This window comes from Thalassophryne amazonica, chromosome 2, assembly GCF_902500255.1.
Source record: "Thalassophryne amazonica chromosome 2, fThaAma1.1, whole genome shotgun sequence".
Lineage (NCBI taxonomy): Eukaryota > Metazoa > Chordata > Actinopteri > Batrachoidiformes > Batrachoididae > Thalassophryne > Thalassophryne amazonica.
Genome location: NC_047104.1, coordinates 102,489,493 through 102,505,442, shown reverse-complemented (window position 1 = coordinate 102,505,442; position 15,950 = coordinate 102,489,493). Strand labels below are relative to the sequence as shown.

The 15,950-nt window shown below is 43.8% G+C and overlaps 1 protein-coding gene across 1 annotated transcript in view; it reads right to left on the bottom strand.

The window, feature by feature from the left end:
- LOC117503936 (myosin-9-like) overlaps nt 1-14,941 on the bottom strand; it is a 64,262-nt gene extending 49,321 nt beyond the window's left edge. Inside the window, exons 1-3 of the mRNA XM_034163243.1 lie at nt 14,811-14,941; nt 13,877-14,564; nt 11,858-11,999 (exon numbers count right to left, since the gene is read on the bottom strand). Coding sequence (XP_034019134.1) covers nt 11,858-11,999; nt 13,877-14,564; nt 14,811-14,839 — 859 coding nt within the window. The 5' untranslated portion in view covers nt 14,840-14,941. The remainder of the gene's footprint in view (nt 1-11,857; nt 12,000-13,876; nt 14,565-14,810) is intronic.
- Between the last annotated feature and the right edge of the window lie 1,009 nt (nt 14,942-15,950).

The following is a 15,950-nucleotide window of genomic DNA, read 5'->3' as shown; positions in this document are numbered from 1 at the left end:
AGGAGACCGATGGCGGAGTGACAACTCACTCTGAATCATGCTGCGGACCTTCAAACTGGATGAAAATAATGTAAATAGTCTACGATCCGGGCCTGGAGGACTTACCCCATACTTGGAATTACCCTACAAGAAAATATGTTTAAGTTGGCCACAAAAGGATTACAAAGAAAAAAGGATGGTTGCTGGGAACAGGAGGATACTTTGTAGATAATGACTCATATAAAAGGACTGCTGACTTTGCAGAGCCTGGAATATACACTCCTCTGGAAGCTATCGTGAACAAAGTTGGACAACACTGGAATTGCCCTGGGGTCGGATGGAAGTTTTACCCAATTCCCCGGTGTCCAGACTCATACCCCTGCATCTTGAATGTATTGTATGTACAGAGAAGGGGCTACAGATTTAAAATAAGGTGGGGACCTAATTATGTTGATCCTGTTGTGTGGGCCGCCAGAAGAGGAGGTACTGTTGGCCCACCACCAGAGGGTGCCCTGCCTGAAGTGCGGGCTTCAGGCACGAGAGGGCGCTGCCGCCACGGACACAGCCGGGAGTGACAGCTGTTACTCCTTACTTCCTGACAGCTGTCACTCATTCTTCATCACCTCACTCCATAAAACCCAGACGTCATCTCCACCTCATCGCCGAGATATCGTACTTCATTGAAGGTAATATCCTCAGCCGTTTGTTTTGCAATATATCTGTATATTGTGAGTGTTTGCAGGAGTACCGGTTCCTCTTTCTGTGGAAGCTGAGTGAGTGCAGGACGGCACTCTTTTCCCCTGAGGAATCACTGCGGTACTCATCACATATTGAGTGAGAGGTGGAGGTGGCATTCCCACCGTTGTTGTTACTGGGTGTACACACACCCACACTTGACTGTCTTTGTTCTCGCCAGCAGTACCAGATCCGACAGTCGGAGACGGTGATCACCTGGGAATTTGGGACTTGGCGGCTCCAGTATTCACCAGGTTCGGTGGTGGCAGAAATCATGTGGTTCCGGCCCTTCTCAGGACAGACATCTTCTATCCTCGAGCCTGCCCACACGTCACCTTTGTAATTTGACTGTAATCATATTCTGAGATTGTCTGTATATTCGTTGTGCACATTTCACAACATTAAATTGTTACTTTTTGGCTCATCTATTGACCGTTCATTTGCGCCCCCTGTTGTGGGTCCGTGTCACTACACTTTCACAACAGATCCATTACAGGGAATGTATGTGGATATTTGGCTTGGATCTTTCCAGATCTGGACCAGTAGTCCCTATATGTTTAAAAGACTTCAACTACAAGAGGCACGTTCAACTTTTTATTTGATTGAAAACCAAACTTTTCCAATATGCACGACAGTACAGTACCTTGACATCGAAAAAGGCGGAAGTCTCCCACCTATTAGAAGTGGATGGCGAACCAGAGTACTAGTGGGGCTTTGGCAACCCCCAAGGGCTATACTGATACGACTTAGCATAAAGTCGGGAAGAGGACTATTTCGGAGATCGACTCCTCTGTACTCTGTGATGGCGCAGTATGTCTAAAGTGGAACGGCATATTGGGACGCCTATGAGGACATCTTGCACCTACGTAGAGAATTGAATACTGCATCTTCACAGTGTTTCTACACACCCCAGGGACCACCGCCTGAAATGAAGGAGGTGACAGTTGTCACTTGGAAATGGGCGTGGCGAGGACTAGATATTAGACTCCCATGGCCATCTCCTTTGTTAGTCACTCTTCTTCAGCAACGAGCATCAAGCGTCTCTGTTGGGAGCACGAAACAAACAACAGCACCTAAGATCATCTATCTCCGAGATGGAAGAACCACGGGAAGACAGCGTGATCACCACGCAACCTCAAATAATCAACGAAAGACCAAGAGAAGGGGAGTTTGGCATAGAAATGCCACTACTGCAACAACCCCAAAAGATGGAGCCGCTGCCACCAGTACCAAGTGAATTCTACTACGAAAATGTTGGAAGAAAGCAGCAGCAACAAAGCCAGCCGCAAAAGAAAAAGTGCCTCCAATGTTGGAGTTGGATGGCCAGAATTACAGCATTATTAGTCAGCGTTGCTGTACTTCTAGCTATCCTGTACCACTATGGTAGTACGCCCTGGACCTTAACCCATATCAGGGTCCAGTACGCAACAACTAAAACGTTCCAACAGACATGTTGGGGAGTTGAATCAAGAAACACATACATGATATGGGACCAGAATTCTACAGAGAAATGGGCAAAGATGAAGAACCTAACCCAGCAAATGCTAAAGAATAAGTGGCTGCAATATTTGAACGACAGTGGGGAATTTCCAACCGTCACCACCAATTACAACCTGACCACCGGAACAGACATCCTTCAAAACTTACAAGTGAGGGATCAGGAGATTATCGTGGCAACCATCTTACGGTTAAAACAAAGAGAGCGAAGAGAAGTAGGCTGCACTTGGATAAGACCTGAACCTGGTGAGCCAGCCTGGTATTGCTCATGGGGATGCAGAGTACTGCTGGGCCATCGAGCAGGATATTGGGAAAAAGAAGCTGTTTTTCCAGCATCACCAAGACATGATGTTTGCAGAATGATAATGCCTACCTGGAAACATTGGGGTAATTATAACCTCACCTGTGACAACACCCGCAGCAGAGTGCCAAAAGTGGATATTACATCTACAATGGTCCCTCCGTTGAACAACGCTACCGACATGGGAACAGGAATACCATATTCCAAACCAACCGCCATCTCACCAGTAGCATTGGTGGGATCCACAAAGATATCACCAACACAGGGAAAAACCAAACCACTCCCTACATCGCCAACACAAGATACCCAGCAAGTATTAGAACCAAAAGTTAAAAGTATTGATAACGCGGCTAAAAATAGAAGGAAGAAGGTTCATGATTATTGTGTAAAAGAAAAAGTAGCAAAATTAGATAGATGTTATTGGAATCGATGTAAATCGATGTAAATCTCAAAATTACATGGTGCTTGCACCAGTCACCGATTTGATAGACAGGATTACTTGGTAACAAAAACAGGAGGCAAAATATGATGAATGGCTTAACGACACCTTTCCGTGGGTCTGGAGCATTCCACTGATACATTTTGAGGGGAATTTTCCAAGGGGATACACGTGGACTGGGCATAGTTTGCGGGGTCCACATAAAGCAAAATTCTATGTGCAAAAACTACCAAAGCCTGATGAGCTAAGGTCAGTACCTCAGGAACACTTTAGCAAAATTGATCAATGCGTGGCGAATAAAATCTATGGAAGCTTACATGAGACAGAATACCATAATAATTTGGCTGAAGGTTCTGGTAAATCCCCCCGATGTCCCATAGACCAAATTAAGACAGGGAATTGGCTGAGATGGGTATATAACTGTACGCGGTTATTACAGATTCCAACCATTAAGGGGACCCTTCAAGCATGGCAGGAAGGAGTTAGATGTAGTAAGGACGTCACCTGGTGGGGAATGGAGAAATATGAAGTTGAAGATTGGGTATTCCCCTGTTTGGATCAAAGTAATAATTATTGGGTTAAATATCAATACATCGCCACGGTCTACTCCAGAGACAGAGCTACTTGGTCCAGTGTACTCTGGAGACCAAACCCTTATGTTACGCCACGGCCCTGGAAAATGATTTGTAATAGACTTAATACCACATGCACGATAAGCCTTGCCCGCCAAAATTGTAGAAATGTTCCTGACTGGGAAGAGTATTGTGACGCTTAATATGACGGCGAGTATGACACTTACGGCCATCAAACAGTTTGGGAGAAGAACAGTGCTGGCACATGGATAAGAGCTTTTCCACCCAACGTTGGATGTGCCAAGGCTGTCCTGGGACATGGAATGTCAAAAAGGAAGCAGGTCCTAGGCCACATAGTGCCATTTGTTGGTGATGCCTTGATAATGCTTGAGGAAGGATACGCCTTCAAGAAAAGTCTATGTGAAGGACGAGAAATTGTCGGTTACGAATGGTTGGGACCCAATCGGATTTACAATAATGGCACATGTGAATCGCCTGCAGAACATTGGTTGAGCTGTGGAAAAGGAAGAGGTCGGCATGAATGTTCTTGGTGGGAAAGAACGCAAATAATAGCTGGAGGAATCATCACCACTTTCGCTGCAGAGACCGGAGAAGTCATTAAAGAAGGTCTCGAAGTGGTGACTGGTTGGATTGGACATTTGTTTGGATATCTTTGGCCCTATCTGTTAATCATAATAGGACTTATTATTGCTGCAGTGATTGGATATGTTTTGTTAAAAGGAAGTTTCGCAGCCGCCCTGCGCTTGTGTGGGAGGAGCACACAACGCAGTGATATGGAGCCCCTCCTCTGTTAGGGGAGGAGCGATGAAGCCTACAAAGCCTGACGCCGAGACACACCCTGTTCATTCTGACTTGGGGGAGTGAAGGAAGAGGAAGCATCTACATAACAGCGTACAAACTTAAGGAGATAAGTAAAAAGAATAAGAGAGCACAATGTCCAACAATACTGGCGGCATAAATGACACCATCTTCAAAGTGAGTAGAGTGGAGTTTATTGCACTACTGTTAATATGGCTGCTATACTGCTGTGTCGGCCGTTGGGACTTACGACAACCACTGTGCAAAGTAACGCTACTACATGGATGTGTCAGATTGGCAATTATCAATCTGCACTACGGTCAGAGTGACTTAGGGTTGTCTTTATTCATCACTCACGTCCTCGGTCGCTTTACTCTCCAGTTTGACTGTTGGGGAATATGGCAGTACACATCAATTACAATTTGGATGGTGATAGATATGGCAGCAATCTTTTACGCCCCGGCAGTGATAGCTGACATTGTGTGCGAAGCTGTGATGGCCTTGACCCTATTGCCGTACATAGCTACGTTAACTGGAGCCACACAACGCAGGAAACCCTGGCTCTACAAACTTGGACTTATAATTTGGGCCTTAGGATAGGGAATGTTATCAGCTTTATACTGGCTGTCCATGGTTAGTCAACTACTCCTGCTGTTATGGTTTACGACCTATGATGCTTGCTTCCCGCGTACGGCTCCTTCAGCTACAGCAGGAATATCAACGTCACCACAGTCCCACTCTCCTACGGTGATCATGAGGCGTCTCTGGCGTACATCTGAATAATCCCGACGAACACTTTCGCTTGCTTACAATATAATAGTTAAAAGACTAATGTTTCCTCTTACACTATAGGGGGATATAAGATGTATTCATTGTTAAGCCACCCTGGAACAAGCGCTCTACTTCTGGGAGATAACACCGACTCTGTGGTGCCCGACGTGTTACGGCAACAACTTCCCTGTTCAAGTGGCACGGGGAATAGTGGGACGGAAGGATACTTCTTTTCTGCCCCAGGTACCAACAGAAGCATACCTAAAAATTGAGGTCGAGGCAGACATGATTTGGCATTCACTTTTGGGTGATCAAATACGAGCTGACACTGTAGTGTCTCCAGAGGGATATATGTATTGCCCCGTGTTTACCAAAATGTGGATGTACCCTACGGGAATAAGATTCTCCACAGCTCATCTTGCCGATGGCCGGATCGTAGCTATTGGTCCTTCATTACCACCAGTTCCACGTTCATCTCCACAGCGCACTGCGGCGGTTGGGGTGCAAACCGAGGATATGAACTGGTGTTTGGAGGCCCTCACGCAGGTGTTCCTGGATGAACACATTCAACAGCCCGAGCCTGAGGATATTCTCGCTGAAGCTTCACCTCAAACGAAGGTTACATCACCGCGGCCATCTACACCAGTTACATCGTGTTATACACCCGTCACCCCCACTTCACCATGCGCACCATCGTTCCCTGACGGAGTATCATCTCAGGAATATGAGGCAACTCTGTCTCCATTGGGATTACCATCACAATCACCACAACTGGACGAGCAGCCTCCTGACGGCGACGACAATATACAGGTGGGCGAAGAGGAGTACGTGGTGCTGGATGAGTGTCGTTCAACTCCAGCTCCTCCTGTTCTGTCTCCGATGGTGGATGAAAAAGAAGTGCTCACCCTTCATCCTGTCGACGATGACGAGGATGTTTTTATGGAAGTATAGAGAGATCAGCGGAGCTTCAAGTCATGGAGGGGGTGTCAGGAAAGATGACTTTAAGCTTGCTTTCAGCTTGTTTTCATCTTGGAATATAATACGTGCCATGGGATTAATATACATGCTGTTGGATTAAACTGCACAGTGTTTGGTACCTTACAGGAGTAAGTGAGCTCATACCAGACTTTTCCATTGCAAATGGGGAGGCCCACGGAATGAACTCAGTGGTGAAGACGATGGAATATGTCTAAGAATGATTCTAACATGACAAGTATGATCAAATGAAGTATTAATGTGTTAAAATTAAGAGTTGATTAGAAAAAGTATGTTACAAATAAGTGAAATGAATGATTATATGAGTTGTTTTTCATAAAGAGTGCAGAGTCAGAGAAAAAAGAGGAAGCGAAGATGATGTCGCAAGCAGGGCAAGAAAAGCTGATGTTAAACAACTGATAAAATGATTAAGATGTTGGTAAAATATGAAATGAATAATAAGGAATGAAAATGTTTGTATATGATCATATGAATTGTTTTTATGTGAAAGAGAGTTGTAATGAAATGATTGAATATGATTGATGTGATTCTAAAGAAATGATTTAAAAGAATGAATTCTCAGAAAAGCTGAAGTGTTAACAGAAAAGAGGAACTTGAGAAATAAGTTACTGGTAACAGCTGCAGAAATTTCCAGTAAGTGGAAGGAGAAGGGACGAGGTTTTGAGTCAACAGCGTCCCCATGGTAACCAAGATCATCTGAAGACAACAAGAGTCAAGCACATATATAAACTGTGAAACACCAGGAAACGGGGTTATTCTTCCAGGGAGAGGTGCTGTTGCAAGACTTGACCATCTTGTGAGCATCAATTGGAATCGTGGAGTGAGAGGATTGGAGCCATAAAGATCGTTTGAGAGAGTTTTCAACTCCCACTCAGGCCGTCCAGTCACGGAGTAGCAGAACATTGGAGAATAATCACTGGCCTTAAGTCTGAGTGGGGAATGTTCAACGATTTCTCTCTCAAGGAACATCACCGCTGAAGATGGAATAAACTCTTATGTGGATTAACTTCCCGAAGGATTATAACATCACACAAGGATCGTGGTCAGCTAACGATTAATAGCTGATGAAGAGGAAATCAAATTCATCGAGTTGGGGACCCTAACCTCAAAAACCTCCTTCCCTCACTCCTAGAAAAATTGTTAAGAAATCAATCCAGTCCCAGTCAAAGTAAGATCAGACAGAATTATTGAATCAAAAACAAAAATCTCTGCCAATCATTATTCTAATTATACTTGAATTACTGTTGTGAAATTATCACCATATAATCTATGTTAATTATGTTATTGGCACTTGCAAAACCTGCAATAAATTTCCAAGCATGCAGTTAAAGTGTTAAGGCTCGGACATTGGATTATTGATGCTTCTTAAGGTGTAAAAGTTAAAGTTTATTGGGTGTACAACATCAAAAAAGGCTCTAAAAGGTTAGTCTGTTTTTTTAATGAAAATAACACATCCTGGGGACTCGCTGTACGAGTCACTAAATTCAAAATCTAGCAACATTCCAAGAGCCCTGATCCATAAGAGGAGAGCTGCCGTTAACGGGCGTGGCCGGTTCGTATCCTGGTTCCTGAGAAGGCTATTCGACCGGGGTGCGAGATCAGCTTCAGCGGGGTGGACGTCCGGATGGAGGCAGTGAGCAGCTAGACGAATCTCCTCGCCACCAGCTTGAACAGCCTTTGTGCAGCCCTGCCGGGTAATACCCGTGGAGACACGAAGGTTGGACCCCAGAGACGGAGAGCTGGTTTTGTACACAAACACACTCATAGGAGGGTGAGCGTGTGCCATGTATCTAAAAAAGCGGGATCTGACAAAACTGACAGACTTACACATGGACAAGACTGAAGCATGCTCCATTTTCCCTTTACCTCCCTTCCTGCTCCCCCATCACTCACCCCAGCCCGGCCACCACTCACGCCACCCCTTCCCCCTCCGGGGGCTGCGCAGTTTTTAGCTGCGGCAGGTCCCCATTCCCCCTCAAGCTAGCGGCGGCGCAACTCCAGTTGCAGCGGCCTTCACCCACTTTACCTCAATTCAGATGACGGACTGCTTCAAGTTTAGTACACATAAACAATGTCAAATGTATATGTGTTGTCTCTAATTTTGATGTGTGCCATTATTACGGTAAACAAGTAATAATTGTGGATTAATTGCTGTATCTTGTCTGAGGTAATTGGAGTGTAAACGTAATTGCCCTTTTTTGGGATCAATAAAGTTGTCTGAAGCCTCTGAAGTATCCTGTTGACTATATGTGATCACTATATGAGAATTTATCTCCACTGGGAAAAAAGGAAATTAGTTAAAGTAGTCATGGTAATCAGTCTGATATGGGAAAGTATTGGACTGGAAATCAGCCAATCAGAGCGCGTGCAACATCAGAGCCATATAATAAGTACTGTTTATGAATCAAAATATTGCAATCTTAGTTCAGTCACTTGTGTTGTATTGTGTTTCAACAGCAGGGGGAAAATCAACTAGAAAATTTCAAAGTATTTGTTTTGAAACAGTTGGTAATGTAATGAGGGCCCCATTTAACTTAGCACGTAATGTCTTCCTTTTGTTACAGATTTCAGAACAATACTTCTAAACACATATTGCAAAGATTTTGACAGTTCTGAGCAGTATTTTGATTTCCCATCACTAATTTGCAGTACTGACAAAGGGTCTGCAGAGATTAGTAGTCATCCAGATCATGAAATCCAAGTAGGGTGAGTCAGGCCAACTGACTCACCCTACTTGGATACTAATGAAAAGTATGTACATGTAACCATTCTTTAATTCCGGTTTTGGTTTCTTCCTTCTGTGGCATCATCTTTGTCCCAGCAGTTGCTAGTTTGTTAGCTTATGTTCATGTAAAGGTAGGCAGCTGTGTCTAGTTTTCCATAATCCATCTAGTGTTATGTTTCGGATGCGGTCGGAGGACCGACCCAGCGTTTGAAAGGAGCCAGCATAAAATAAGCAGAGCACGGTTCAAAAGATAACAGAATTTAATAAACATAACAGTGTAGTGATGCTAAACAACTAAACAGTCCACGGTCTGGTGAGGTGAAAACACGGCGCGCTCTCAGCAGCGCAAACGGTCTGGAGCCAGGGACCCCGCCGACACCCCCCAGGTGGCCGCGACAAACCAAGTCTGTGAAGAAAAAAAACATGAGGTGAGTCCAACTCCACACAGAGAGACACAGCTCAAAGGTGCACGCAATCAGCAAACACTTCCTGGCTTAAATCTATACATCAGCTTCTCACCCTGCAGGCACGGAACAACTCAGTTCAAATCTCCACTGCAGCAGAAGCTGATTAGACAATTAGCATAACGTGACAGCTCACTAACACAAGGTGTGAGGGACACCTAATCCACTGTCATTACTTCATAAAAGTCACCAAAACCAAATTACCTCAGGAAGTGTGCTGAAGAGCGTGAGACCTCACCCAATCCTCCTTCACAGACTGTGGCGTCAAACCTGGAGCGGTCTCTGCGTCCGTGATGGTGAGATTGTTCTCCTGACGTCGATCTCACACGTCTGCTCACAAGGTCGAGTCTCTGGCAATCACACACTGTGCATTCAAGGTTTAAATGCAGCAATCTCTGATTAAGACAAAATACAACACAGCTGTGAGTCCTGATGACCTGCACGTGATAACAAGCCTCAGGTGTTCAGGGTGAGGTCCTGATGCTCAGCCACTCAGTCCTGAATGCATACCACCTAGTGGGAGAAACAGAAAACAAAAACCAAGCCAGCCAAACACCCCAGCCCACAACAGTACCCCACCCTCACGGGAAGCCTCCTGGCGACCACACGGTCCTGGGCCAGGAACAACAAAGCCCCCCTCCAGGGACCATGGCTGGAATGCTGGCTGGGAACAAAAAACGCCTCCTGTAGCTTCAGCTCCCCGTGCTGACGATCCAGCTGGGAAAGGCCCGTCTCCAGGAGCTGTGCGTTACTGTGCTCTGACGACAGCTCCATCATCAGCTGCTCCACCTGCAACGTTAATCTCTTCATGCAGTCATTGATCATCTCAATGTTGAGCCTCTCCAGCTCTTCCCTCAGCTGGATAACGCACGCTCCCAGCCGCCTCTTCTCTGTCAACAGGGAACTCCGTGTCGAGACCATCACTCTCATCCTGGAGCCCATCCTTTCCCATCCTGAGCCTGTCTGCAGCAGACTGCTCCGCAGCTGACACTCCAGTGCTGAGACATCCTTTGTTGACTTGAATGGTCTTGCCCTCTGTTTCGTTTAGCAAACCTATTAGAGTCTCCACCTTTGCGTTCATTCCTGTCGACTCTTGCTTTAGTTCACTTTGCATAAGTTTGGCCAGGAGTTCTTAAACCTGTGTATTCAGCCTTCTTCCGACTATGTGTTAAAGTCTGCTTAGTCATAAACAAAAAAAAAGACAAACACAAACAACCATACCAACCCCCCCTCCCCAGAGGACCGTTCCATCAAACCCCGGGTAGAGGAGAAAAGAAAAAACACAACCCAAACTTAAGCTTGCAAACACACACACACACACCCCCCCCCCGGACGACATGTAGGGACCAACACCCCCCAGAGGACATCCCGCCAGCTCCAGGAGTAATAACCACAGCCGAGGTCCCTCTGGGATCCAAAGTCACCCACGGGGACTCCCAGCGCCTCCCAGAGGACCGTTCCATCAAACCCCAGGAGACGCCCCCCCTCATGACTAACAGACCCAGCCCCAGCCATCTACGGCTAGATGGACCCACAGTCCTTTCCCCCCCAGAGGACACCACAGTCACACCCTGAGGGCGGAAACTGGGGGAAAAACAAAAAAAAACATACAAACAAAACAACAACCCCACCCCCTCAGTGCAGTGGAAACTGGAAATATGTCCAGTGTCACCAACCATGACTATACCCCAAAAGTCAACCGGGAGGAGTGGAACAGCGGTAATGGCATACGGCACAAGAAGGCGCCACCCCTCTGACTTTTAAACCAGCCACCAGCTGCGGGTATATTCCACTGCTCCAAACCTCAGCTACGCCGATGGCGTACGGCTCAAAGGCGCGCTGAAGCCGGAGGTGAAACAGGGAAGTAACAAAAAAAAACCCTAACCCCCCCCCCACCCGGGTGCAGAGGTTACCTGGGAAACGCCCAGCATAACCGAACTGCACCACCCCAGCAACGCCAATGGAAAACGGCACAGAGGCGCGCCAAGGCTGGAGGTTGCAAAGGGAATTAAAATCCCAGTGCTGGTGACAGCATTAGGGCAGTTATTCTGAAGGAGGCTACAGCAACAGAAATGTTGTCAATATCCAGATATATCTAAACGTAACTGTATCTTGTGTATCTGCAGTTTATTGGGTTTAGGTTTTCGACAATGACTTTGGATGAAGTTTCTCAAAATCATGTATAAAATGAGCTCTTCTCAGGCGGAAAGGAAAGGCTAGTGTAGTGATTTTGTACTAAAATGTAACTTGCCAATCAATTAACTACTGCATGTAGTTAGAAATACTTGACCCTGCCAGGATTTACTGAAATAAATCATTTAGACCTCCCCTTAATTTTCCCTGTGCCCCTGTCACAAATAGCTTCCACTCCCTAGAGTTTTCTTTTTTCCTCCTCACTGTACCAGCTGACTGTAGAATGTAAATATCAAGAGTCTATTCTCAGACATCCCCAGGGATTACCATTAGAAAAAGATGGTTTAATTCATCTCTGTCTCACAACATGGACAAAAATCACAACTTCACTGTAGCTGTAGTAGTGCTGTCATGATGCCATCATACCACTCATGGGTGACTGTGGATGCTCAGTGGCTTCCAGGATCACAGGACATGGGGTTTTCTCCACTCTGTCCCCAACTTTCAGCTCACTGTCCAAATGTATCGCCTCTGCTCCTGGATCACATGACTGTCTGGGATCTGGAGACTTCAGAGATGCAGAGAGAAATAAAATCAACCAGCTCCATCTCATGTGTTGCATTACTACGAGCACTACTACTACTACTACTACTACTACTACTACTACTACTACTACTACTACTACTACTACTACTACAACAATGTATGAACATTAACTGTCATGAGTTAAAAAGTTCTGTATCCTATTGTCTATAGGTGATCACTATATGAGAATTTAACTCCACTGAAAAAAAAAGGAAATTAGCTAAATATGCAAATTAGTTGCACATATCCAAATAATGTAAGTTTCTTGTGTTTCTTATGCTATTTGGACACATTCTGATCAGATCAGATATACATATTTAAATCATGTAAATACAACAGATTTTTTTTTACAGTATACCCATCTGTAAGAGCAAAACTTTAGGTTTTGCAGACTACCAAGTATGACAGTGATTTAACTGATTATAAAAGCAGCAAGTGGTTGTTATAGTTCAAAAATTACACATCTGTTGTGCAATATTTCTGCAGACTGACACAAGGCAGTAGTAGTACAAAATGCACATTTGCACAGTTCTTCATTGATGGAAGTAAACATTTGCTTACTGTGTGGAAAGTTTGCTGTTAGGTTTTAAAGCAGTGGCTCTCAGACACTTTTCTTTCATAACCTTCTTACCAATATATTGATTTAATTGTCAAATATGCCCTGTGCTGGTAACAGCTGAGAGGTTATATAACAAAAACATAGATGAGTGGCTGTGTGGGTGACAGAGTGAGTGGGATAGTCCATTCAATCAGCTTGTGTAGGCACTACCTCAAAAAAAAAAAAAAAAAAGGTCATCTTGTACCTCACCAAATTAAAAGAGCACACAATGAGACAACATTATGGGGCAGTAACGTTGATGCACCAGACTTTGGTTTGCCTATATAATATCCCATAAACATGTATGTCACCTGCTGGATGTGGCGCCTACCTTTATGTGTACATACGCAAACACGTTAAGCTAACAGCCATGGAGAGAAACATGTTGCCAAATACAGGATGAAATATACAACAGAATGTGAAAGTAAAACCAGAATGAAAGAATGCATAGAACGTGTGGCTAGGGATGATACAAAAACTTTTCATCTGTACTACAAATTAGTGATAGCACAGTCGAGACGCTGTTATGCAACGTTTCAAAGCTTTTGTAACACTGTATCGAAATGAAGACATGCTGAACATTGCCACCAGCTAGATTTACATATCAATGAGGATACTGCTGGGATAGGATCGGGCAACACCCCCCCGTGAACCTTAACTGAAAAGTACAGGTACAGAAAATGGATGGATGGCTGGATCAGTGAGGACAACGTCATTACACAGTGGTTAATTATTAGCCCAAGACTTTGTTTTGCTGATGTAATATCCCTTAGAAATTACACATATTACAGTCTGCCACCTGCTGCATCATCTAACAAGTTACAAGAGAATTAGACATTTTTTTTGTTAATTGTGCCCACATGAATCTGTTTCATTTAACAGATTCAAGTTTTCTGCACCTGTTCTATAGTTTGAGAATCAATTCTTTTTTTAGAAACAGGGACCACACAGTGGCACAATTGAAAAACTATTTGTTTGCACAATGCAACCTCCCGCCCCCCAAAAAATTATTTGACAAGTAGTGTGATACACTATCTCAATACCAAATTCCTTAGGTTATTAAGAAAAATGTGTTCATATTCACATAAATTTTGCCTATTATACCGAATTGGCCCATATAAAGATGGACCTGATTATAAGAAGATGTTTCCCAGCAGTACTTTTCACAGTAATTTATGAAACCAAAGTTTAAGGTACACCTCAAGTGTCACAACAATTTCCACAAAGGTCATGAGAAAGATTGATTTTTAACACAGACAAACCTGGGTTTGTGGTTTTTCTGACATCCTGACCTCCAGATCCCTCAGCAGATTGTGTGTGTCTGCTGCTCGCTGCAGAGCCTCCTCCACCCTCTGACTGATGCTCTCCATCCTCATGCTCACTTGGCAGACTCTCTGTTCACTCTCTTGCACCTGCTCAGCAGTTCCCCAAGTGCTACTCACCATTGCCTCCATCCTTCTAAGAGCTTCCAGAAGTCCATCTGCCATCACCTGAAACTGGGTTTGTCGCTCGTCACAAGCTGTACCACGTATGTCCTCGACCTCGTCTGTGGCCACAGCTACGTCCCTCTTAGTCTTCACTGTCGTTCCTCCATCACTGTCCACCTCTTCCCTCTCAGTATTGGTTCCCTTTTCTATTTGAAGAACTCGACCACTATTTTCGTATTCGGCAATGCGCTCCTGTGCAGATTTCAGTGACGTTTGCAGGTGGCAGACCTGCTCTCTCATATCAGTGACAGTCTGCTCCGTGTGCCGGAGTTTGGCTTGTGTCTCTTGGCGCGACCGGGTTTCTGTTGTCTGAGCCTTCCACCAGTTCACCACAGCCAGTTTCTTTGCCTCATTTATCTGCGTCTGGCTTTGCTTTTGCTCCTGTTCCCAAGCTCTCCAACACTCCTCCACCTTCTCCCCTTTCTCCTCCCACATGCTCTTCTGCAGCTCCAGCTCCTGCAGCCTGAAACCACCACCAGCGTTATAAACATCTCTCTTCTACACTTTCATGTTTGTCCTTACCAGTGGCTCCTAAAACTGCACTTATCCCTGATGCATTCTCAGAAAGAGAAGATAGTAACTCTGGTGGATTGCTAATGGCGATGCCATAAACACAGTCAAAGTGAAACATCCCTGTAGATCAGAGACTACATCAACTAAATCCACTTTATGACCATAACAGAAGAAAGGAAGCTTAAAACTCACATACACAGTGACAAGCTGCTGCTTGATGCCCATCTGTTGCTGGTGGTGAAGAAAAAGCCTCTCTTGTGTTTCAAAAGAAGCCGTATCCTGTGACTGACAAACCAGACATAAAAGCTCACATTTTTTTTTAACATTGTGTGTCTTAACTCATTTAAAATATCTACTTTATTTCTATATAATGTTATTTTAAAATTCTAGTTACAAGCAGTGGTGGCTACAGTTTAGCTCGTCAGTTTGCAGCTCATTAGCGAAGCTTTTCATTAGCGGATTAGCTTTTCAGTTAAGTTTGAAAACCATTAGTGGTCCAACTAGCTTCCACTAAATTTATTTCAGCTAACATTTTTTTAAATAAAGTTTAATGGTCAAAAACATGTGTAATCCCTAAAATCATACATGTTTGTTCCTGTTGGAGCTTATACACTAATCCAATATCAAAATGAACACATTGTGCAAACACAACAAGCATCGCTACAAAGAGATGGAGGAGCACAAGGGGAAGCCAGAATAAATGCATTTAGATTATTAAGATTATTTTCCAATGTGTATTTTAATTTCTTAATATTTGTTATTTGTTTAATAATGTGAATAGACCATATGCTAAACGGAAATTATTGTTTAATTTAATTTGTGAACTTAATTATTTATGTACATCTTGATAACACTGGTCTACAGCCAAAATGCTTCTGAAATAAAGACAGTCAAACTTTACTCATTTTGGGCCACGGAGAACGAAAATGTTGTTTGAAATTGTTGATTGGCTGTAGTTTTGCTTATTGTTAAAGTGTTACAAAAAGAGAACAGGTGAAATATTATACAAACAGTCAGAGAAACATAAAAAAGACCTATGTTTATGATTTTTCATGAAAACTGTACTGTTAAAACAATATAATTATGTAGACGCAAAATATAAAACCTTGTATATCTTGGAAACAGTAGCCAATTTGCCATTGTTATTGTCATATTTGAATTCATCATGCCAAAATCCATGATAAATAGCACATTTTATTTCTGAAGCAGACAACTTTTAAATATTTGTATACCAGTGTAATATGATCTTGGCATGGCAAGCCTTTTTTGAATCCTCCATGTTGACATGTCAACATATTAAAAATCAGCTCTTTAATAATAATAATAATAATAATAA